At 39.1% G+C, this 18,441-nt stretch overlaps 2 protein-coding genes and 1 non-coding gene across 4 annotated transcripts in view; 2 read left to right on the top strand and 1 right to left on the bottom strand.

The window, feature by feature from the left end:
• STRN3 (striatin 3) overlaps nucleotides 1-15,642 on the bottom strand; it is a 116,827-nt gene extending 101,185 nt beyond the window's left edge. Inside the window, exon 1 of one of the 2 annotated variants that reach the window (XM_037037603.1) lies at nucleotides 15,070-15,642. In XM_037037603.1, coding sequence (XP_036893498.1) covers nucleotides 15,070-15,351 — 282 coding nt within the window. In that variant the 5' untranslated portion in view covers nucleotides 15,352-15,642. The remainder of the gene's footprint in view (nucleotides 1-15,069) is intronic. The other variant, XM_037037604.1, reaches the window with a different exon arrangement.
• The window catches only part of AP4S1 (adaptor related protein complex 4 subunit sigma 1), a 44,459-nt gene continuing 40,432 nt past the window's right edge, over nucleotides 14,415-18,441 (top strand). The window contains exon 1 of the mRNA XM_037037605.1: nucleotides 14,415-14,953. The gene's annotated coding sequence lies outside the window, so the exon portion shown is untranslated. The remainder of the gene's footprint in view (nucleotides 14,954-18,441) is intronic.
• Nucleotides 16,369-16,497, top strand: LOC118981002 (small nucleolar RNA SNORA66). The gene has a single exon (XR_005065254.1). It is a non-coding gene; the product is annotated as a small nucleolar RNA SNORA66 (small nucleolar RNA).

The following is an 18,441-nucleotide window of genomic DNA, read 5'->3' as shown; positions in this document are numbered from 1 at the left end:
TATGTTCATAACCTCATTATTTACATTAGCCCAAATATGGAAACAACTCAACAGTATGATGAGTGGATGAAAAAGCTATAGTACATTTATACAATGGAATATTTACATGGCTATTAAAATGGAGGAGTTTTTACACTTTGTGACAACATGCATGGACCTGGAGATTACGCTAAGCAAAATAAGAGAGTCAGAGAAATGCAAATACCATAGAATCTCATTCATACGTAGAATCTAATGAACAAAATAAACTGGCAATCAAAATAAAACCAGAGGCATGGATACATGGAATACACTGACAGATCTTTGAGGGGAGAGGGAAGGGGAGGAATGGAAGAGACCAGTCAAAGAGCATATATGCATAGCCCATGGACACACACAGCAATGTGGTGAAGGCCGGATGAGAGGTGTGGAAAGCTGGGTGGAGGGGGTTAAGGAAGGGAAGGTGGGGGACATCTATAATATTGTCAACAAAAAAAGGAAAGAAAGACAGCAAGCACTAGTACCGGTAACTCCACTGGTAACTATAAAAGACAGTATAAATGTATTTGTAACTTTTTTCTATCTGATTTAAAAGACAACTACATTAAGCAGTAATTAGAAATATGCATTAATGAGTACACAACAAAGGTGAAATTGTAGGACAATAACACAAAGAACAGGAAAGGAAATGGAGCTTTACAGAAGCAAAGTTTTGTCACAAAAAGATAAATACTGAATGATCCCACTCATATGAGGTACCAAGGCTAGACAAATTCATGGCAACAGAAGGAAGAATTGTGGTGGTTGTCAAGGACTAGAGGGGCAGGAGTATGGATAATTATTACTTGATGTGTACTGAGTTTCAGTTTTACAAGATGAAAGAATTCTGTAGTGATGGTTGCACAATATGAATACGCCTAGTACCACTGAAGTATATATTTAAAAAATGGTTAAGGTGCTTAATTCTTCCACAATAAAAAAATTGTGGAGCCCCAGCCAGGTGGCTCAGTTGCTTGGAGCATCGTTCTGTACACCAAAAGGTTGCATGTTCCATCCCTGGGTAAGGCACATAGCTAGGTTGCAGGTTCAGTCCCCTCTCGGGACTCATGTAGGAGGCAACCGATTGATGTTTCTCTCTCACAGTAATGTTTCTGTTCCTCTCCCTCTTCCTCTCTTTCTCCCTTTCTTTCTGTTTAAAATCAATGAACATATTCTTGGTGAGGATTAACAAAAAATTGTGGAGAAAAAGTCAATTACAGTATTTTCTATGTATTAAAGCAGCATAAATGACATAGTTACTTTTAAAGAAAAAATAACCACTTTCTTCTTTAGAGGTTGAATTTAAATCAAAAGAAATTTGTAACATATGCCATTGTTTGTTTACATCAGATAACACAAGAGAGGCTAAAAGTATGAGATACCCACTGGCTTAGAGAAGGGAACTTTTAAAAGTCAAGAACCTAAAGTTTATGTAAGCCTGTTAAAGTGAAAATGGTAAGAATCTAGGGAGAAAGTGACCAGATACTAATGGAAGATACAAGAAGGAGAACTGTGGAAAGAACTGATACAAGACGTGAAGAAATCCAAACTCCAAGTAGGTCAGCAGAGATGGAGCATTATCCTGCTGGTAGGCTCTAAATAAAGTGCAGCACAAAGGTGATAAACTATTTCTCTAAAGCTATTTTTTAAATTACAATAATGGACAGGCAAGATCAACAAGTCTCTGAAGAACTCAGAGAATTATAAACTAAGAGAACCAATTATAAACAAAGATTTAAGGAAACTAACCTATGGCAAGGTTAAAGCAGATTAAAAGTCACTCAATTTTTAATGGAAACAAAAACGAGTTTTAAGGGGTAAAAAAAGCTCGCAGCTATCAAACATGGTCAATGGCCACCAACATCTGAGTACAGTATTAGTTAAAAAGAAAAGAAACAAAAAAAAAATTGGAGGAAACTAACAATTCAGAAACTTCAACAAAAACTACACTATGCTAAAAAAAACACAGAACACCTTTCTTTCAAAAACTCAAACAAGAAAATGCTTTTATGAATTTAATGGGATCAAAAAATACAGTTCCAAAATATCTCACAAAACAGGGCAAAAAGAGCGAAAAAAACAAAAACAAAACAAGAGACAGAAGAAAAACTTTGTATGGCAGGTCCATTACCAATTGAACAGAGTAAGTTAGGACTACAATAATGCTTCTCAAAAAAGATAAGGACTGCCTCCCCCTAGGGGTGTTTTGAAATGTCTGGGGACATTTCTAGATGTTCCAATAACTAATGACTTATACTGGCATTTAACATCTGGGAGCCAGGGTACTCAAAGCCCCGCAAGCACTACACAGTCCAACATAAAAATGGTACATCTGAATGCCTACAGTGCCCTCTGTTGAGAAACACTAGACTATGGAGAAGAATTCTCTCAGTGCCTAACACAATATATATTTTCACAAAATTTAATAAAACCAGGATAAACAAAAGACACCAAAACAAATCTTGCATACAAAAAAGGAACAAGAATCAGAACAGCATCAAACCCTTCAAAAGCCACACTGAAAAGTTCAATGACAAGAGAAATGCCTTTGACATGTTGATGGAAACTTATCTCCAGCCAAACTACCAAATTTTTTAGACTGTAATATGTACCAGACCATAAGATGCACCTAGGTTTTAGCGAAAAATAGGAAAAAATTTTTGAAGCAAAAAATGTGGTAAAATATTCAGTAACATAAAAAACACAGCACCCCCCTGCCCCAGCACAGTAAGCCAGGTAAGCCACATTCGGACTATAAGACTCACCCCGCCTTTCCCTCCAAATTTGGGGGGGCATGCATTTTAATAGTCCAAAAAATACCGTACCAAACAAGTGTGAGAATAAAAGACATTTTTAAAAGATTCAAGTTCCCAAAACTTACCTCCTATGCAACTTTTCTCAAGAAACAATTAGATAATATATTTCAGCAAAACAAAGGCCTACACCAAGAATGGATGGGGAATAAAATTCAGTTTAAAAAAGGCAGGGGGGAACCCCAGCTGGCGAACAACAGACAAAAGTTTCATAGTAGTAACCACGTAACAAAGAAGAGAACAGCTGGCAGGGGTTTCAGAATAACTTTACAAGTCTTAAAACAAGTGTAGATCAGAGAGCAATGGAATTAACAGCTCTGGAGGGCAAGTCCTCCCTGCTCAACTCTATTCCTTTTACACAAAAGGCAAAACTGGTAGATTATACGATGTGCTTACAAGTTTTAAAACCCTGATGGATTTGTATGGCTTTTAGGAAAAAACAGCAATAGATGCATATGAAACTAATAAGCAAATAAAAAGGAGGTAAATAATGCTAATGAAAACAAAAAATGTACAGTAAAGAGCAAGTATTCGCAATATGCCTTTTGACTCACAAATTATTATTTCCATTGTCATAATACTGCAAAAACTAATGATTTAACTAGTTCTATTACCTATATTGGAACATGGTAAAAGGAGATGTAGGAAGTGTAATAAATCCTCAATTACCAAACTGGAAGATTAAGGTAATATTTAATATTGCCAGAGACAAGTATAGTTGCTAATTCTTTTTTTAAAAAAAAATTTTATTTTATTTTTAGAGAGGGAAAGCGGATGGAAAGGGAAGGAGAGAAACATCAACATGTGGTTGCCTCTTGTGCCATCGCCCCCCCCCCCCCAAACTAGGGACCTGGTCCACAGCTCAGGCATGTGCTCTGACTGGGAATTGAACCAGCAACCCTCTGGTTCGAAGACTGGCACTCAATCCACAGAGCCATACCAGCTGGGAGTATAATTCTATTATTTAAAAATAAGGATGAAAATATTGGAAGAAAGATTTTTAAAGTGGTTGCTGCTGGAAAGCTGGACTAGAGGGACAGGATGGGTAGGGGACAAGCTGTTTTGGCCACAAGCTCTCTAGTATTTGGGTATGTGTGTTCTGAGCAAAATTAATTTCACAAATTATAGGGTTTTATAAACCTAACATTATAATGGCATTAAAAGTGAAGTCAATTTATATATTTTGAAATGGAAGTTTTTTTTTAATTATAGCAAGAGCTTATTAACATATTCACTCAACAACACTTTACTGCAACAATTATCTTATTGATTTATTTATTTATAGAGGGAGGAAGAGAAGGCGAGAAAACATCCAATGGCGCCTCTCGCACGGGCAACCCAGGCATGTGCCCCAACTGGGACTCTACCCAACAACCTTTCAGTTTGCTGACCATGGCCAACCCACTGAGTCATACCAGTCAAGGTACTCGCCAGGCATTTTTTCTAAGCATTGGACACGGATGGATATGAGATGATTTATATAAAGGCACACATATAGATATACAATTGATCGTTTTTTTAATCTTCACCCAAGGATATGTTTACTGATTTTAGAGAGGAAGAGACAAAGAGAGAGAGAAACATGATCACTTGCCTCCCAGATATACCCTAACCCAGATCAATAGGAAACCTAGGTACTGTATGTGCACCCTGTGCGAAATGACACTCCAATCAACTGAATCCCTGGCCAGGGCTACAAGTGACCTTTGAACAATGTGGCGCTTGGGGACACCAACCCTGCACAATCAAACATCCCATTAACTTTGGACTTCCCTCCAAACTTAAGTCGTCCCTCAGTATTAGTGTCAGATTGGTTCCAGGACCCCTGTGAATATGAAATCCATAGATGCCCAAGTCCTTTATATAAAATGGCATAAAGCAATACATACAGTCTGCTCTCCACATTCCCAAATGGAAAATGCCATTGGCTGAATCCAGAGATGCAAAACCCAAATGATACAGAAGGCCAACTGTATATTATTAAAAAAAATCCACGTAAGTGGACGAGCGCAGTTCAAGCTTATGTTGTTCAAAAGTCAACTGTAGTTATAATGACAGTGTCTAACCTCAGCACTATTTTGGACTAGATTTTTTTTTTGGGGGGGGGAGAGTCTGTCCTGTGCATGTTTAGTAGCATCTAACCTCTAGCCACTTGATGTCAGTAACACCCCCACTCCAGCTGTAATAACCAAAAACTCTCCAGACACTGCCAAATATCCCATGGAAGCAAAATTGCCCACAGTTGAGAATCATGGTTGTATATGTATAGAAATATACATCCAAAAAGATTGCAGTAGTTGTTCTTGGAAGATTAAGATTACAAAAAAGCACCCTGACTGGCGTAGCTGAGTGGATTGAGCGTGGGCCTGGGAACCACACGCTCGCGGTTTGATTCCCAGTCAGGGCACATGCCTGGGTTGCAGGCCAGTTCCCAGCAGGGGACTCACTAGAGGCAACCATACATTGATACTTCTCTCCTTCTCTTCTTCCCTTCCCCTCTAAAGATAAATAAATAAAATCTTTAAAAAAAAAAGATTACAAAAAAGCCACTATTTTTGACATTTCTGTGCCTTCATTTTTATATAAATGTGTTACTTTAGTAATTAAGATATTAAAAACTAAAGTAAAAACTTACAAAATAAATAAGAGCAACTAAATGCAGCCACAAAACAAAAATTTAAAGCATTGTAACAAAATCTTAGTAAGTAATACAGGGTTATATGGCAGTTTTCAAAGAAATCAGTAAAAAAAGATAAACTAGTATATAAATTCCTTAAAAATACTATGAATTTCAACTTGCTTTTATGATTATTTTGAACAATAACTAGCTTTACATATGCATAAAAACAATCAATTTCTGAAACATCAATTTTAGTAACAGAAAATACCTACTTTGTACTGTTTACTGGTTTATTTTTTTAAGAGAAACACAGAATTCTTCAAAAAGTTGGAAATGACCCAGCACTTTCAGTCCTACCTAGATAACCAGGAGAACTGAAAACATATGCTTAAATAAACTTGTGCACATGTTAACAGCATTACTCACAATAGCCCAAGACCAGAAACACTCAAATGTCCAAATGATGGACAAGTTATATAATGGTATTACCCACATAAGAGAATACTATTCAGCCATAAAAAAGGAAAAGGGGCTGTTACATGCTACAACATAGAGAAACCTTAAAAACATTATCTTAAGTTAAAGAAGTTAATCACAAAAATATGTAATTCCATTTAGATGAAATGTCCAGAACAAGCAAATCCATAGAGACAGAAAGCTATGGTTGCCAAGGAATGCTAAGGATTGGGACTAAGTGCTTGTTGCTGCTGGGTTCATTTATGGGGTAATGAAAAAATGTTCTGAAATTGGACAGTGACGATGACTACAAAACACAGTGACTATACTAAAAAAGTAAAACACAGAAATATACACTGTAAAAGAACAAATTTTATTTTATGAGAATTATACTTCAATTTCTTTTTCAGTTTTTTTATTTATTGGTTTTAGAGAGAGAAAAAGGGAGGGGGGAGGGGAGCTGAGGGTAGTGAGAATGGGCGGGGTGGGGGGGACATCGATTTGTTGTTCCAATTATTTAGATTCATTACTTGCTTCTTGTATGTGCCCTGTCCAGAGATCAAACCCACAACCTTGGCATATTGGGAAGATGCTCTAACCAACTGAGCTACCCTGCCAGGGTTATATCTCAATTTCTTAATAATGTTTTTTAAAGTCTAAAGGTAGCCCCAAGAAGTCAGTTTTCTAGGCACTAACATCAACAGCTGTTAACATCACAACAAATTGTTGTGTGCCTTCTAATGGAAGACATTACCAATGAAGTAGTCTTGCTCTTCTTTTCGCAATATATGAAAAAAATATATAAACCAATTCTTAACAAGCTCCTAGATCAACCTAACCAATAGGGGAAAACAAACAAGACAACAGAACATGTTAAACTATACCACAGGACAACATTCAACCAACCAGAGACTCTGGGAACCTCTACAGAAACAAAGATCTGACTTCTTCAACAACAATGGCAAGGAAAAGTAAAACACGATGGAGAGGGTTCCAATCATGTGTTATCTGGATTCTGAGTTGAACAAACTGTTTAAAGATAAAAGAGAAAATGAGAAATTTGAACAGCAAATATTGAACAGTATTAGAAATTATTCATTTATCGACTTTTGGCCAAGATGGAGGAATAGGTAGATACACTTTGCTTCCTCACACAACCAAAAGAAGGATGATGACAAATTTAAAAATAAAAAAGAACCAGAACTGACAGAAAATCAAACTGTATGTAAGTCTGACAACCAAAGAGGTAAAGAACAAACATTGATCTAGACTGGTAGGAGGGGCAGAGAGAATGCACAGCAAGACAGCAGTTGGAAGACCAGGCAATTCCACATTCACACGCAGATAATCTGTGAGGAACAATTGGGGAGCGAGACAGACAATACAATTCAGGATTCCAGGTGAGGGAAAAGCCTCAGACGTTCTGGCTATAAAAACCTGTGCAGGTTAAGGCAGTGGGAGAAACTCCCAGCCTCACAGGAGAGTTCATTGGAGAGACACACAGGGTCCTAGAATGTACACAAAACCACCCACCCAGAAATCAGCACCAAAAGGGCCCAATTTGCTTGTGGGTAACTGGGGAGGTGACTGAAAGTGGGGCGATAGCCAAAAATGGGACATTGTTCCCTCTCTGACCCCACCCCCACACACAGCAACACAAGGCAGGGAGTGGGTTGCCTGGCCCTGATGAATACCTAAGGTTCCGCCCCTTACAACGTAACAGGTGCACTAAAACAAAGAAATATGGTCTCAATGAAAGAACAGATCAAAACTCCAGAAAAAAACTAGATGACAAGCAGATAGCCGACCTATCAGATGTAGAGTTCAAAATACTGGTAATTAGGATGCTCACAGAAACAGTCGAGTACTGACACAAAACTGAGGAAGAAGTGAAGGCTGCGCAAAGTAAAATAAAAAAATATACAGGGAACCAACAGTGACAGATAGGAAACTGAGGCTCCAAACAACAATTTGGACCAGAAAGAAGAAATAAACATTCAACCAGAACAGAATGAAGAAACAAGAACTCAAAGAAATGAGAAGCTGAGGAACCTCTGGGGCAACTTTAAGTATTCCAACATCTGAGTTATAGGGGTGCCAGAAGAGGAAGGTCAAGAAATTGAAAACTTATTTGAAAAAATAGTGAAGAACAACTTCACCAATCTGGCAAAGGAAATACATTTCCAGGAAACCAGGAAGCTCAGAGAGTCCCAAAGAAATTGGACCCAAGGAAGAACACATCAAGACACACCATAATTAAATTACCCATGATTAAAGATAAAGGGAGAATCTTAAAAGCATCAAGAACAAAAGCGAGAGTTACCTAGGAAGAAATTCCCATTAAGACTATCAGTTGATTTGTCAAAAGAAACCCTACAGGCAAGAAGGGGATAAAAAGTATTTGAAGTCATGAAAGGCAAGAACCTACATCCAAGATTACTCTACGCAGCAAAGCTATAATTTAGAATGGAAGGGCAGATAAGAGCTTCCCAGATAAAGTTACAGGAGTTTATCATCACCAAGCGCTTATTATATGAAATGTTAAAGGGAGTTATCCAAAAAAAAAAAGATCAAAAATATGAACACTAAAATGACAACTCACAGCTATCAACAACTGAACCTAAAAAACAAAAACAAACTGAACAAACAACTAGACCAGGAACAGAATCACAGAAATAGAGATCACATGGAGGGTTATCAGTGGGGAGGAGGAGGGCAGAGAATGGGGGAAAAGGTACATGGAATAAGCATAATTGGTAGGTACAAAACAGACAGGGCGAAGTTAAGAATAGTATAGAAAGTGGTGAAGCCAAAGAACGTGCATGTGTGACCCATGGACATGAAGTAAGGAAGTGCTGGTAGGAGGGGGTAAGGAGCAGATGGGGAGAAAGGGGAGAAAAAAACTGGGACAACTGTAATAGCATAATCAATAGAATACACTTAAAATTTGAAAAGAAGTTATTCATTTTTCTTAACAATTTCATATATACTGTAATAGTATTGTCTTTTACAATCCTTATCTTACAGATATGTATGGAAATATTAATGGATAAAATTATATGATTCTGAGATTTGCTTCAAAATAATTTGAGATTGGGAAATGTGCATAGTAGTGTAAGTAAAACAAGACTGGTCATGACATGTTACTGTTTAAGATGAGTGACAAGTCTGTGGGAGGTCACAAATACTATAAAATACTATATTATTTTTCTATATGCTTAAAATTCTCCATAATTAAAAATTAAAGAGCCCTGGCCCAGTGGTTGTTAGTTGGAGTATTGCCCTATACACCAAATAGTTGCAGGTTTGGTTCCCAGTTAGGGCGCATACCTAGGTTGAGATTTGTTCCCTAGTCTGACAGTGCCTAAGGGAGGCAACCAATCAATATGTGCATGTCTGTCTGTCTGTCTCTCCCTCCCCATCCCCTCTCTTTCCCTCCCCTTCTGTCTCACTAAAACCAATAAACATATCCTCAGGTGAGAATTTTTTTAAAAAGGAAAATGGTATATGTAATACAATCTTATTTGCAGTATAATGTACAAACTGTTAAGGGGTCGGGGAGATTACTCCAGAGAATTCACGCAGGAGAGGCAACCTAAATTGAGATGGTGTCTGTAAAGAAATGAAAACCACATATTAGATCAGGGTTATTTCCTTCAGTCAGTGGTTAGGCTGCAGGGTCATTCTAGGCAAAAAAAAATTATTTACCCATTGATCTAAAATATGTACTAAGAACTCAAAATAATACTTGGGACACAGTAAATACTCAATAAATACTACCTGTTTATCTGAAACCCATTGTCCACACAGGTTTCCCATCACCATTCATTTGTCATCTTGTTAATTCCTGGTTTATCACAGTTCTAGAGTACAAGCTCCGTGAGTGCCAGGTCCTTGCTTTAAACATCATTACCTACCCATGGCCTAGCACAAAGTAGCATTCAAATATATTCACTGAGTAATTATACTAGATCAATAAAACCCAAAGACTCAGCATATATAGGTGGATCTATATACTGTCTAGTGATGGGGAGAATGATTATAAACATTAACTATAACAAGGAATAAAGGGGAATGAGCAAGTGTGTTCTATAGAAAGGAATGGCAGGCATGTGAGATGAACTGAGTAATGGATGTATTAAATTTGAAATAGAGAAGCTAAAAAAAAAAGGCCCTGCTGGTGTAGCTCAGTGGATTGAGCATGAGTGTCGAACCAAAGGGTCGCTGGTTCCATTCCAGGTCAGGGCACATGCCTGGGTTGTGGGCCAGGTCCCCAGTGGGGGCCATGTGAAAGACAACCACACACTGATGTTTCCCTCTCTTCCTCTCTCTCTAAAAATAAATAAATAAAACCTTTAAAAAAAGAAAAGTTAAACAGGAAATTGGAAATATGTCTGAGATATCTGGAAGCCAAAGATACAAAGTGGTTACAAACACAGCCTCTGAAGGCAATTCGTCCAGATTTAAATGCCACTCCTCCTGTCTCCTAGTTGCTCTATATTGGACAGATAATTACTTAACCCCTGGGCTCCAATATTCTTGTGTCAAAAAAATAAATAAATAAGAAAAAAAAGCACCCAACAAAAAAGAAAGCAATCTGCCAACCTTACTGGGTTGTTTTTTTAGGATTAAATTAATAAATACTGACGCATCAAAATAACACTTAGCAAATAATAAATAATAAATGCTAAGTATTAAGATGACAAGTGATAGCTGAACATCTAATTTTAAATGAAATATATAGTGAAAACAAGAAGAAAGCCAGAACCCCAGGTAATAACAACTGGGAACAAAGAAGAGAAAACACATGAAGAAAAGTGACTAAGTGGACCAAAGGGAAATACAGAATTAGTGCAACCAAAGAGGATTTTGAGGAAGAAATAGTCTATAGCAGAAAATGTTGGTTAGGTCCATAATGATCTGTAAGAAGGCCCCAAGATTTGGCAATGTAAAGGTCAACTACCAACAGAAGAAGAGCATTCTTCAAACTGTTTAGATGGGTATTATGGAATGAGTAGAGCAAAAATGAAGCCTATAAAGCAGACAAAAAGAAACAGGGAGAGTGACATAAGGTTGTAGACTCAATCCTATCAAATATTTTTTACTCTATCATCACCATCATTTAAAATAGGATTCTGCATAACAGCAAAATTTATGAAGGCTAAAATTCTCCGAATAAAGGATGCACCTTTATACAAAATCACTATATGCTGTTATTTTTTTGTAATTTCATAGTAAAATCCTAAAAATCTTGTAATAGGAAAAGCATCAGAATTTGTAAAACATCATTCTTGACTATTCTAACAAAATGGTGACAAAGGGGTGCATGAAAAACAAAGTTCTCCCACCTTAATAATGAAGAAATCTAGTTACCTGTGAGCAAAATTCTCCCATAAGGTAAGATTGTTAGGTAGAAAATAGCTTTCATGTTATGACCAATCTGTATGCCAGAGTATGCAAACACAAAAACTACTTAAAATTTTTATATTTGACAAAGAATCAGTAACTTTAGAATACAAATTCTTGGACTATATAATATTTTTATGTATTATCTAATGTCATGGTTTTATAGGTGCCAAACAAGCATTTTGTATTACACCACAAGTGCATTTTTATTACCTATCAACTACAGAAAAAAATATAAGGACATGTTTACAATATACACGAATTACACTTGGTACATCATGGGGGGGTTCAAAAACACTTTCCTGAAATGTACTGAAGTGGTATATGCCACAATATGATAGACAAAGAATTATAGGGCAGATTCCATTTCTATGAAAAATGCTAAGATGACCGTATAACACAGTGGTTACAAGAGTGGTAGTAAGAACACAGGTTTTGAATTCAGACAAACCTGGTTTCAAATATCAGTTCCAATACTTTATAGCTGGGTGACTTTGGCAAAGTTACTTAACCTAAATTTGTCTCCTCATCTGTAAAATAGGAATACATAAGGTTGTAATGCTGCGTAATGGCAGTTATAATTTTTATATAACATGAATTGCTAACATCCTAGAAAGCTCACTTTTTCCAAGCCCGAGACCAAATCTCTGGATTTGCAGGGGGCCTGCATATTTTTTTAAGTTTACAAGTGATTCTGGCTAGCTCTCTCATTCAGGAGTCACTGCCTCAGAGTCTTACTAACAAATATCAAAATACCTCAGTCCAAGATAAGGAACCCACACAAAGATAAAAAGAACTTTAAGATGTGGTTCTTTGGTTAGCTATAAGTTTTTAAAACAGACCTTTACCCCAAATTCCTTTTACAGAAAAAAAGAAAAAAGAAAGGAAGAAAAAAAAAACCACACTGAAAAGTTCCAATTTAAAATCCTTTCCAAAGCCAGGGAACACATGATTCCATACTGAAATTTTACATCAAAATTAGGTATAACTTCGCGGGCCTTCGAACCACACGATCGCGGTTCAATTCCCAGTCAGGGCACATGCCTGGGTTGCAGGCCAGTTCCCGGCAGGGGACTCACGAGAGGCAACCACACATTGATGTTTCTCTCCTTCTCTCCTTCCCTTCCTCTCTAAAGATAAATAAATAAAATATTTTTTAAAAAATTAGGTATAACTTAACCTCTTTGTATTCATTATTGAATAGTTTTATATGTGTACATAAAAACACATATTGGTACCCAAGACTCTATATAATATGTAAGCTGTCTCATAAAGATACATTTAAGTTTACAGCTTAAATCCACTGATGTGTCACTTAAACCACCCCAATAAAATTTTATTCAACACAAACACTTTAAAGTGTGTACAAGAAATCTTACTAATGACTGAGTACACTTAAAGCAAATTCAACATATTGGAAGTAAATCTGAAACCCTCTTAATTAAGTAACCCAGTAAAATATTTTAGAGAAATGTATAGAACAAGAGCATATAAAGAAAATCATAAACATTTTATTCCAAAAAAATCAATACGAATTGATGAAAATCCCTGGAAAAATTTAAGAGTCTAGAAACACTGTAGAACTTCTTCAAAATAAACAAACTAGCTTATAACAGGTATATCAAAATATACCTGTATAGATCAACTGAAAGCAAGCAAACAAGTAAAAGGAATCTTCCTTTAAAGACTTTTCTGTTACTGTTAAGGAAAGAACTAGATGAGAAAGTGAGGAGTAGGACATACGATACAGACCTCATCAATGTACATACTTTAGCAATTCAAACAAAAGACATTTTCCCTGCTACTTACTTTACTGAAGCTTATGACTAACTAATGTAATTGCTAAATTGAAAAGTAGTAGAATCCAAGCTTTCATACAACAGTATGAAGGTCATAACACTCAAACTGGCAAAGTATTAGTGAGCCCAAGCCTTCATGCATTTGCAAATGCAATTATTAAAAATAAATGCCTATCTTCACTCACACAGAATGTTAAATTTACAACATGGTGTGACAAAAAGTTGTGTATCAACAGAACTCTAAACCCCAGGTATTGTAAAGTAGAATACATCACAAGTTAAAAGAAACAGCACACAATTTCAACTTAAGCTTTTTGAAAGTTGTATTTTTAAAATCAGAACAATATATCAAAGTGTGATTCTAAAACATTGAATTGAGTAACAGGTGTTAATTTATAATTTTTGCAAAACTTGATAAAGTGTCAAAATATGTAAGTATTCCTACTTTTTAAAAGTTTAACTTTACCTATTTTGTAGACTCAAAGTTTACTTGTTCAAAATCAAGCTGAAAAGATAAATATTTCTTTGAGTACACCCTTCCTAAATTAATCCCAAATTCCTCACTTAAACAAATTTTTCCAACTATTCACCATAGGCATAAATGGCATGTCAGCGAACAATATTGCTGACATTCTCTCTATATATATGTATGTGTGTATATATATGTGTGTGTATACATATGAAGAACAGGTGCAACACTACTTAAATGCATGTTTTTCCTCCTAAGCCTAATCTTGACCTAGAAAGGATTTAAAAATAAACACGAATACCCCAAAATGTTGAACAAGTCTTTAAGAAAGATACAGCCACTCTGAAATCCAAGACATGAACCCGTAAACTACCAACATCTTCCAAAGTTGGGTAAACCAGTCCATCAAATTTTCACCTTAAGAGGATCGAGTCAGGCTTAATTATGAGGAGTCTTTAGGGTATTTAATTCTGCTTCACCTCTGTGAGTAACGTGTCAAAAGAACATCTTACTTCTAGCTAATATTTAACTTTTTTCAGTCCTTTCACAAAGACAAGACAGATAGTCTGGTTTGGCTTTTTATGTGTTAAATAAAGGGAATGGAAGAAGGGAAGGCCAGGTGAAGGGGACCCTAAAAAAATTTCAGTACAGGCATACCTCATTTTATTGCGCTTCGCTTTACTGCTCTTCGCAGAACTGGATTTTTTACAAATTGAAGGCAAGACCCTCTAGCAGCAAAAATATTGCCACTCACTTCACTGGGGTGGTCCGAACCGAACCCGCAGTATCCCCGAGGTATACCCGTATGGAGAAGGCTTGATGACTCAGTCCCTAAACTAAAGAAGAACTGAAGGGGAATCTGAGTGCACAGGGCAGCATCTCAGGTGAAGATACTTAAAGTTGGCAGTAGGAAATGAAAAAACTTCACAGGTCAGCGGCAAGCCATTGTGCTTGGTAGCAGCCCTGGAAGGAAGCGTGGTTGTCAAGGGGCAAGTGCGTACCAACTCCAGGGGAGGGGGGCAGACGTGCCAAATCGGAAAGAGGGGATGATCCGGGAAAAGGTGGTAAAATGCCCATCATCGGGTTCTCCACCTCAAGAGGCAACAACACAAAGCAAGTTCACCGTTCAGGAGCCTCACGCCGGACTTTCCCACAGGGAGGAGTTCCACCCCAAGCTCGAGAGGCCCGGGAGGCCCGGGCAGGCCGCCTCCAGAGGAGCCCCCGCAGACGCCATACTAAAAGCCAAAATGGCTGCCCCAAGGAAGTCCGCACAGCGCAGCTAGTGAGGGTTTGGGAACAAGCTTCTGCGGGAAAGGGGGAGGAAGACTCTAGCAGGAACAGCGGCCAGGACCAACGCCCCCGAGCCACGCAGGTAGGCTCACCGGGTCTTCTCAAGCCCGCGGGATCCCAATGAGGGAAGTCCCGTCCCCAACCCCCACGGGGAACCCGCTGCCGCAGCCGTCCCGCACACCGACCCCAGCGAGGTACCTGCAGTTCGGCTCGCTCCACCTCCCAGTGCGCCCGTTCCATCTCGAACCGAGCCCACTCGTGCTGGATGTAGTGCAGGATCCCTGGGATAGTGTACTGTTGCGGCCGGGACAGCTCGGGGCCTGCCGCTGGACCCGCTCCCTCGGCGGCAGGAGGACCTCCGCTGCCTGCCGCTCCATTGCCCCCTGGCGAAAGGCTCATGTTCCCCCCTGGTCCCTGCTGTTGGCGTGGAGGGGCCGCCATCCCCGGGCCGCCACCACTGTCTCCGGCGAGCTCGTCCATTGTGTGTGGGGCCCCGGCCGGGGCGCAGGGCAAGACGCCGACAGCTGGGGGAAGGGACGGGGAGGGTGGCCCCGCTCCGGCGGCGGGGCGGAGGCCAGCTGTGATTGGGGCGGGGAGGGTATAGTTGCTGTATGTCTGCCGTGGGTCAGAGCAGGGAGCTGCCGGCCGCCGCCATTACAGTCCCTCCTCCATCTGTCCGTCTCACTCACTTTAGGGAAAGCGGGGATAGGGGGGCCTGGAGGGAGGGGGTAAAGGGGGCAGGGTTGGGAAGAGATGGACGTATTGCCGTCGCTCCCCGCGCAGCATGCTGGGTACAGAACGCCGCTGCCGCAGCACGCCTTGTAGCCAAATAGAGTCCGGCCTCACCCTACGCAGGCGCACTGAGGACGCAGGCTGGCTTGCCGTTTGAGGCCGCGGAGACCAGGGCCCGCCCCCAGGCCCGCCCCCAGACTTGCTGGGAGTTTCTAGCCGTCAGGACGGATCAGAGATCTGCTCCTATTTTCGGGAGCAAGTTGTTCTCCAGCTTCCCTTGCTCACATTTCACAAGCGTCTTTCCCCAGCCAAGGGTCTCAGCGAAGTGCCTGCCTTTGGAGCTTAGTTTTAACCTTGGCGGTCCCTCTGGCCAACCGCAGCCGGTCCCGGATTCTTGACGTTTCTTTTGCATTCCTTGCGTGTTTCAGGCAGTCCCAGTAAGGTCGGGCCTCTTTGCCTGTCACTTACTGTTTCTCTGGTTCTTAGCACCAGTCAGTCCATTTCTGGGACTTTGGGGACGTTATCTTTGCGCAAAGAGCCCAGATTCTTTCGGACCTGATGAATGATACCCCGTCAGCCTTTTGAGCCCCGGCTTTGGTCCCAATTCTGCGCTCCCTGTCACCCGTCGCAACTTGTTCCACTTTGCCTCCCCTCTTTCTAATTACGGGACGGGTTGTGTTTTGGTGTTTGGGGCGAGGAGCAGGAGCTACTGTTTTCATTTTTCCCCCTTGAGAGATGGGGAGGTGATGAAAAAGTTTAGATCTTCTGCAAACTCTTGTCGCAGACTGCATGTTGTTGCAGAAGTGAGGGGAACCAGGTTTGTTAAAGTAAATGTGGTGGAAACGCATTAGCCTCAGGAGCTTCTGAAGTGGCCCATTCTGTCCCAGTACAGTGTAAAAAAAAAAAAAAAAAGGAAAGAAAGTTTGGATCTTTAAACGGTGGGTAGAAGGAGAAAGGTAACTTTGAAGGGGCCTAGTTAGACTAACAATTTGGTGTTTTATAAGTGAGCTTCTAGTACTTAATTCATACTAGAATCTTTTGATGGAAATTTAAAAATACATCGTGAATACAATTTAGAATTCCAGATGAAGGGCTAAATATGTTTTCTTGGGTCATTCAACGTTGTTTGAGCAAATATAATATACACATAAAAGACAAGGTTATTCTTACGTACCATAATGTGTGTGTTATGTAATGAGATTGCCAGGAAACATCCTTAATGAATTAGTAAGTTCTTGTAAGTTAATATAGCTACTAGCCATTTAGTTGAAAAATAGAACAAAAATAATATTTAACAACTTAGTAAGAAAAAGGTTTAGTAATTACAACTGTGCAACAAAATTAGTTGCATTTTTTAATTTTTTTCTTCTCTAATACAAATAAAATTTTTACTGTTGAATATATATGACCACTCAGGGTATAACTTCTTTTTCTTTTTTTCTTTTTGAATTTTTATAAGAGTTTATTTGAGCCAAGCTGACAATACATGGCTGGGAGCAAGATCTCAAATGCTCCCACTCAGAGTGTAATTTCAAGGAGATAAAGTAATACATCTTGTTCTATCATGTCTGCTCTCCTGTTATGGTTTAGAACGCAGATTGTACTTGTTACCCATGCTGCCATATTTTATTTATAAATGAAATTAGGTCTTAGGTTACAGTATTATTAAAGACTATTTCTCCATTTTAAGACAACTAACATTCAACCTGCTTATGAGGCCCCCTGTTTCTTTTTGAGGGGACTCTTAGCACATAAAATTTCAGAAATCCCATGCTGCCTCAAGACCTATATACAACAAGAAACATTTGTGAGAGAGTGTGATTGACCTCCACAATGTAGGCATCAGAAGAAGCAGAACTTGCACACTTATATTTCCCCGGATACCTCAAATTCAAGTAAAGACTAGGTTTATAATAATTTTTTCCTCCCCCTTTACCTGCAAAAAGCCAAAAAACTCTACTCCTCTTCTGTTATCTGTCTTAAGTGGCACTACACCCAAACCTGAGGCCTGGCAGTCATTCTGGTCCCTTTTTTTCACTCATCACCCACATCCAATCTCTTTCTCAGTAACATCTTTCATATCTTATTCCATTATCTCATTCATGTCTTAGTTTAAATCTTTCCACCTCTATTCCACCTCCCTGCCAATGGCCTGAGTGATCTTCAAAAAGCAGATCTAATCCTGTCACTCCCTGCCTACAATCTTTAGTGATCACCAGATTTAGAACAAAGCCCAAATTTTAGCACAGCATATAAAGATCCTTCGGATTCTAGAAGCGCCTATCACCTAATCTGTCATCATACCATCATGTCACCCCATTCTTGTCTCCAGCCAAACTGTTCTTTGTTCCTCAAATGCATAATGTTTTATTCCACAGGATTTCAACACATGCTGTGCCCAGTGCTTTTCCATACCTTCTTCCTTCAAAACTCAGGCCAAGTATTACTTCTTCCAAGAAGCTTTCCGAATCTCTGAATTATTTAGAAACCCCATCCTAATAGTACTCATGTTCATTTTCTATTACTTACCACAGTATTTAAATTGTCTATGTACTGGTCAGGGAAACTCTTACTAGCACCTGCACATAGCAGGTACTGCATGGCTTTGCTTCACTCATTTATTTATTCTTTTTAAATTTCTTGAGTGGCTACTATTTTTCAGATACTCTGCTACTCCCTTATGATCCACTGTGAACCAAGCAGACATAATCCCTGCCCTCACAGACTTTCCAGTCTTGTTTTAGGCAAATTACTTAGCACGAATGACCCTGCCTTCCCTAATATCTGTCCAGATCTGTCCGAAATGGTCTCTTTTAAAATTTCTACTGTGCTCTTTTT

This window comes from Sturnira hondurensis, unplaced genomic scaffold (genome assembly GCF_014824575.4).
Source record: "Sturnira hondurensis isolate 20B ecotype Veracruz unplaced genomic scaffold, ASM1482457v3 Scaffold0023357, whole genome shotgun sequence".
In the NCBI taxonomy this organism is placed as follows: Eukaryota; Metazoa; Chordata; class Mammalia; order Chiroptera; family Phyllostomidae; genus Sturnira; species Sturnira hondurensis.
Note: the sequence above shows the minus strand (reverse complement) of the source record. Positions and strands in the feature narration are given on the sequence as shown.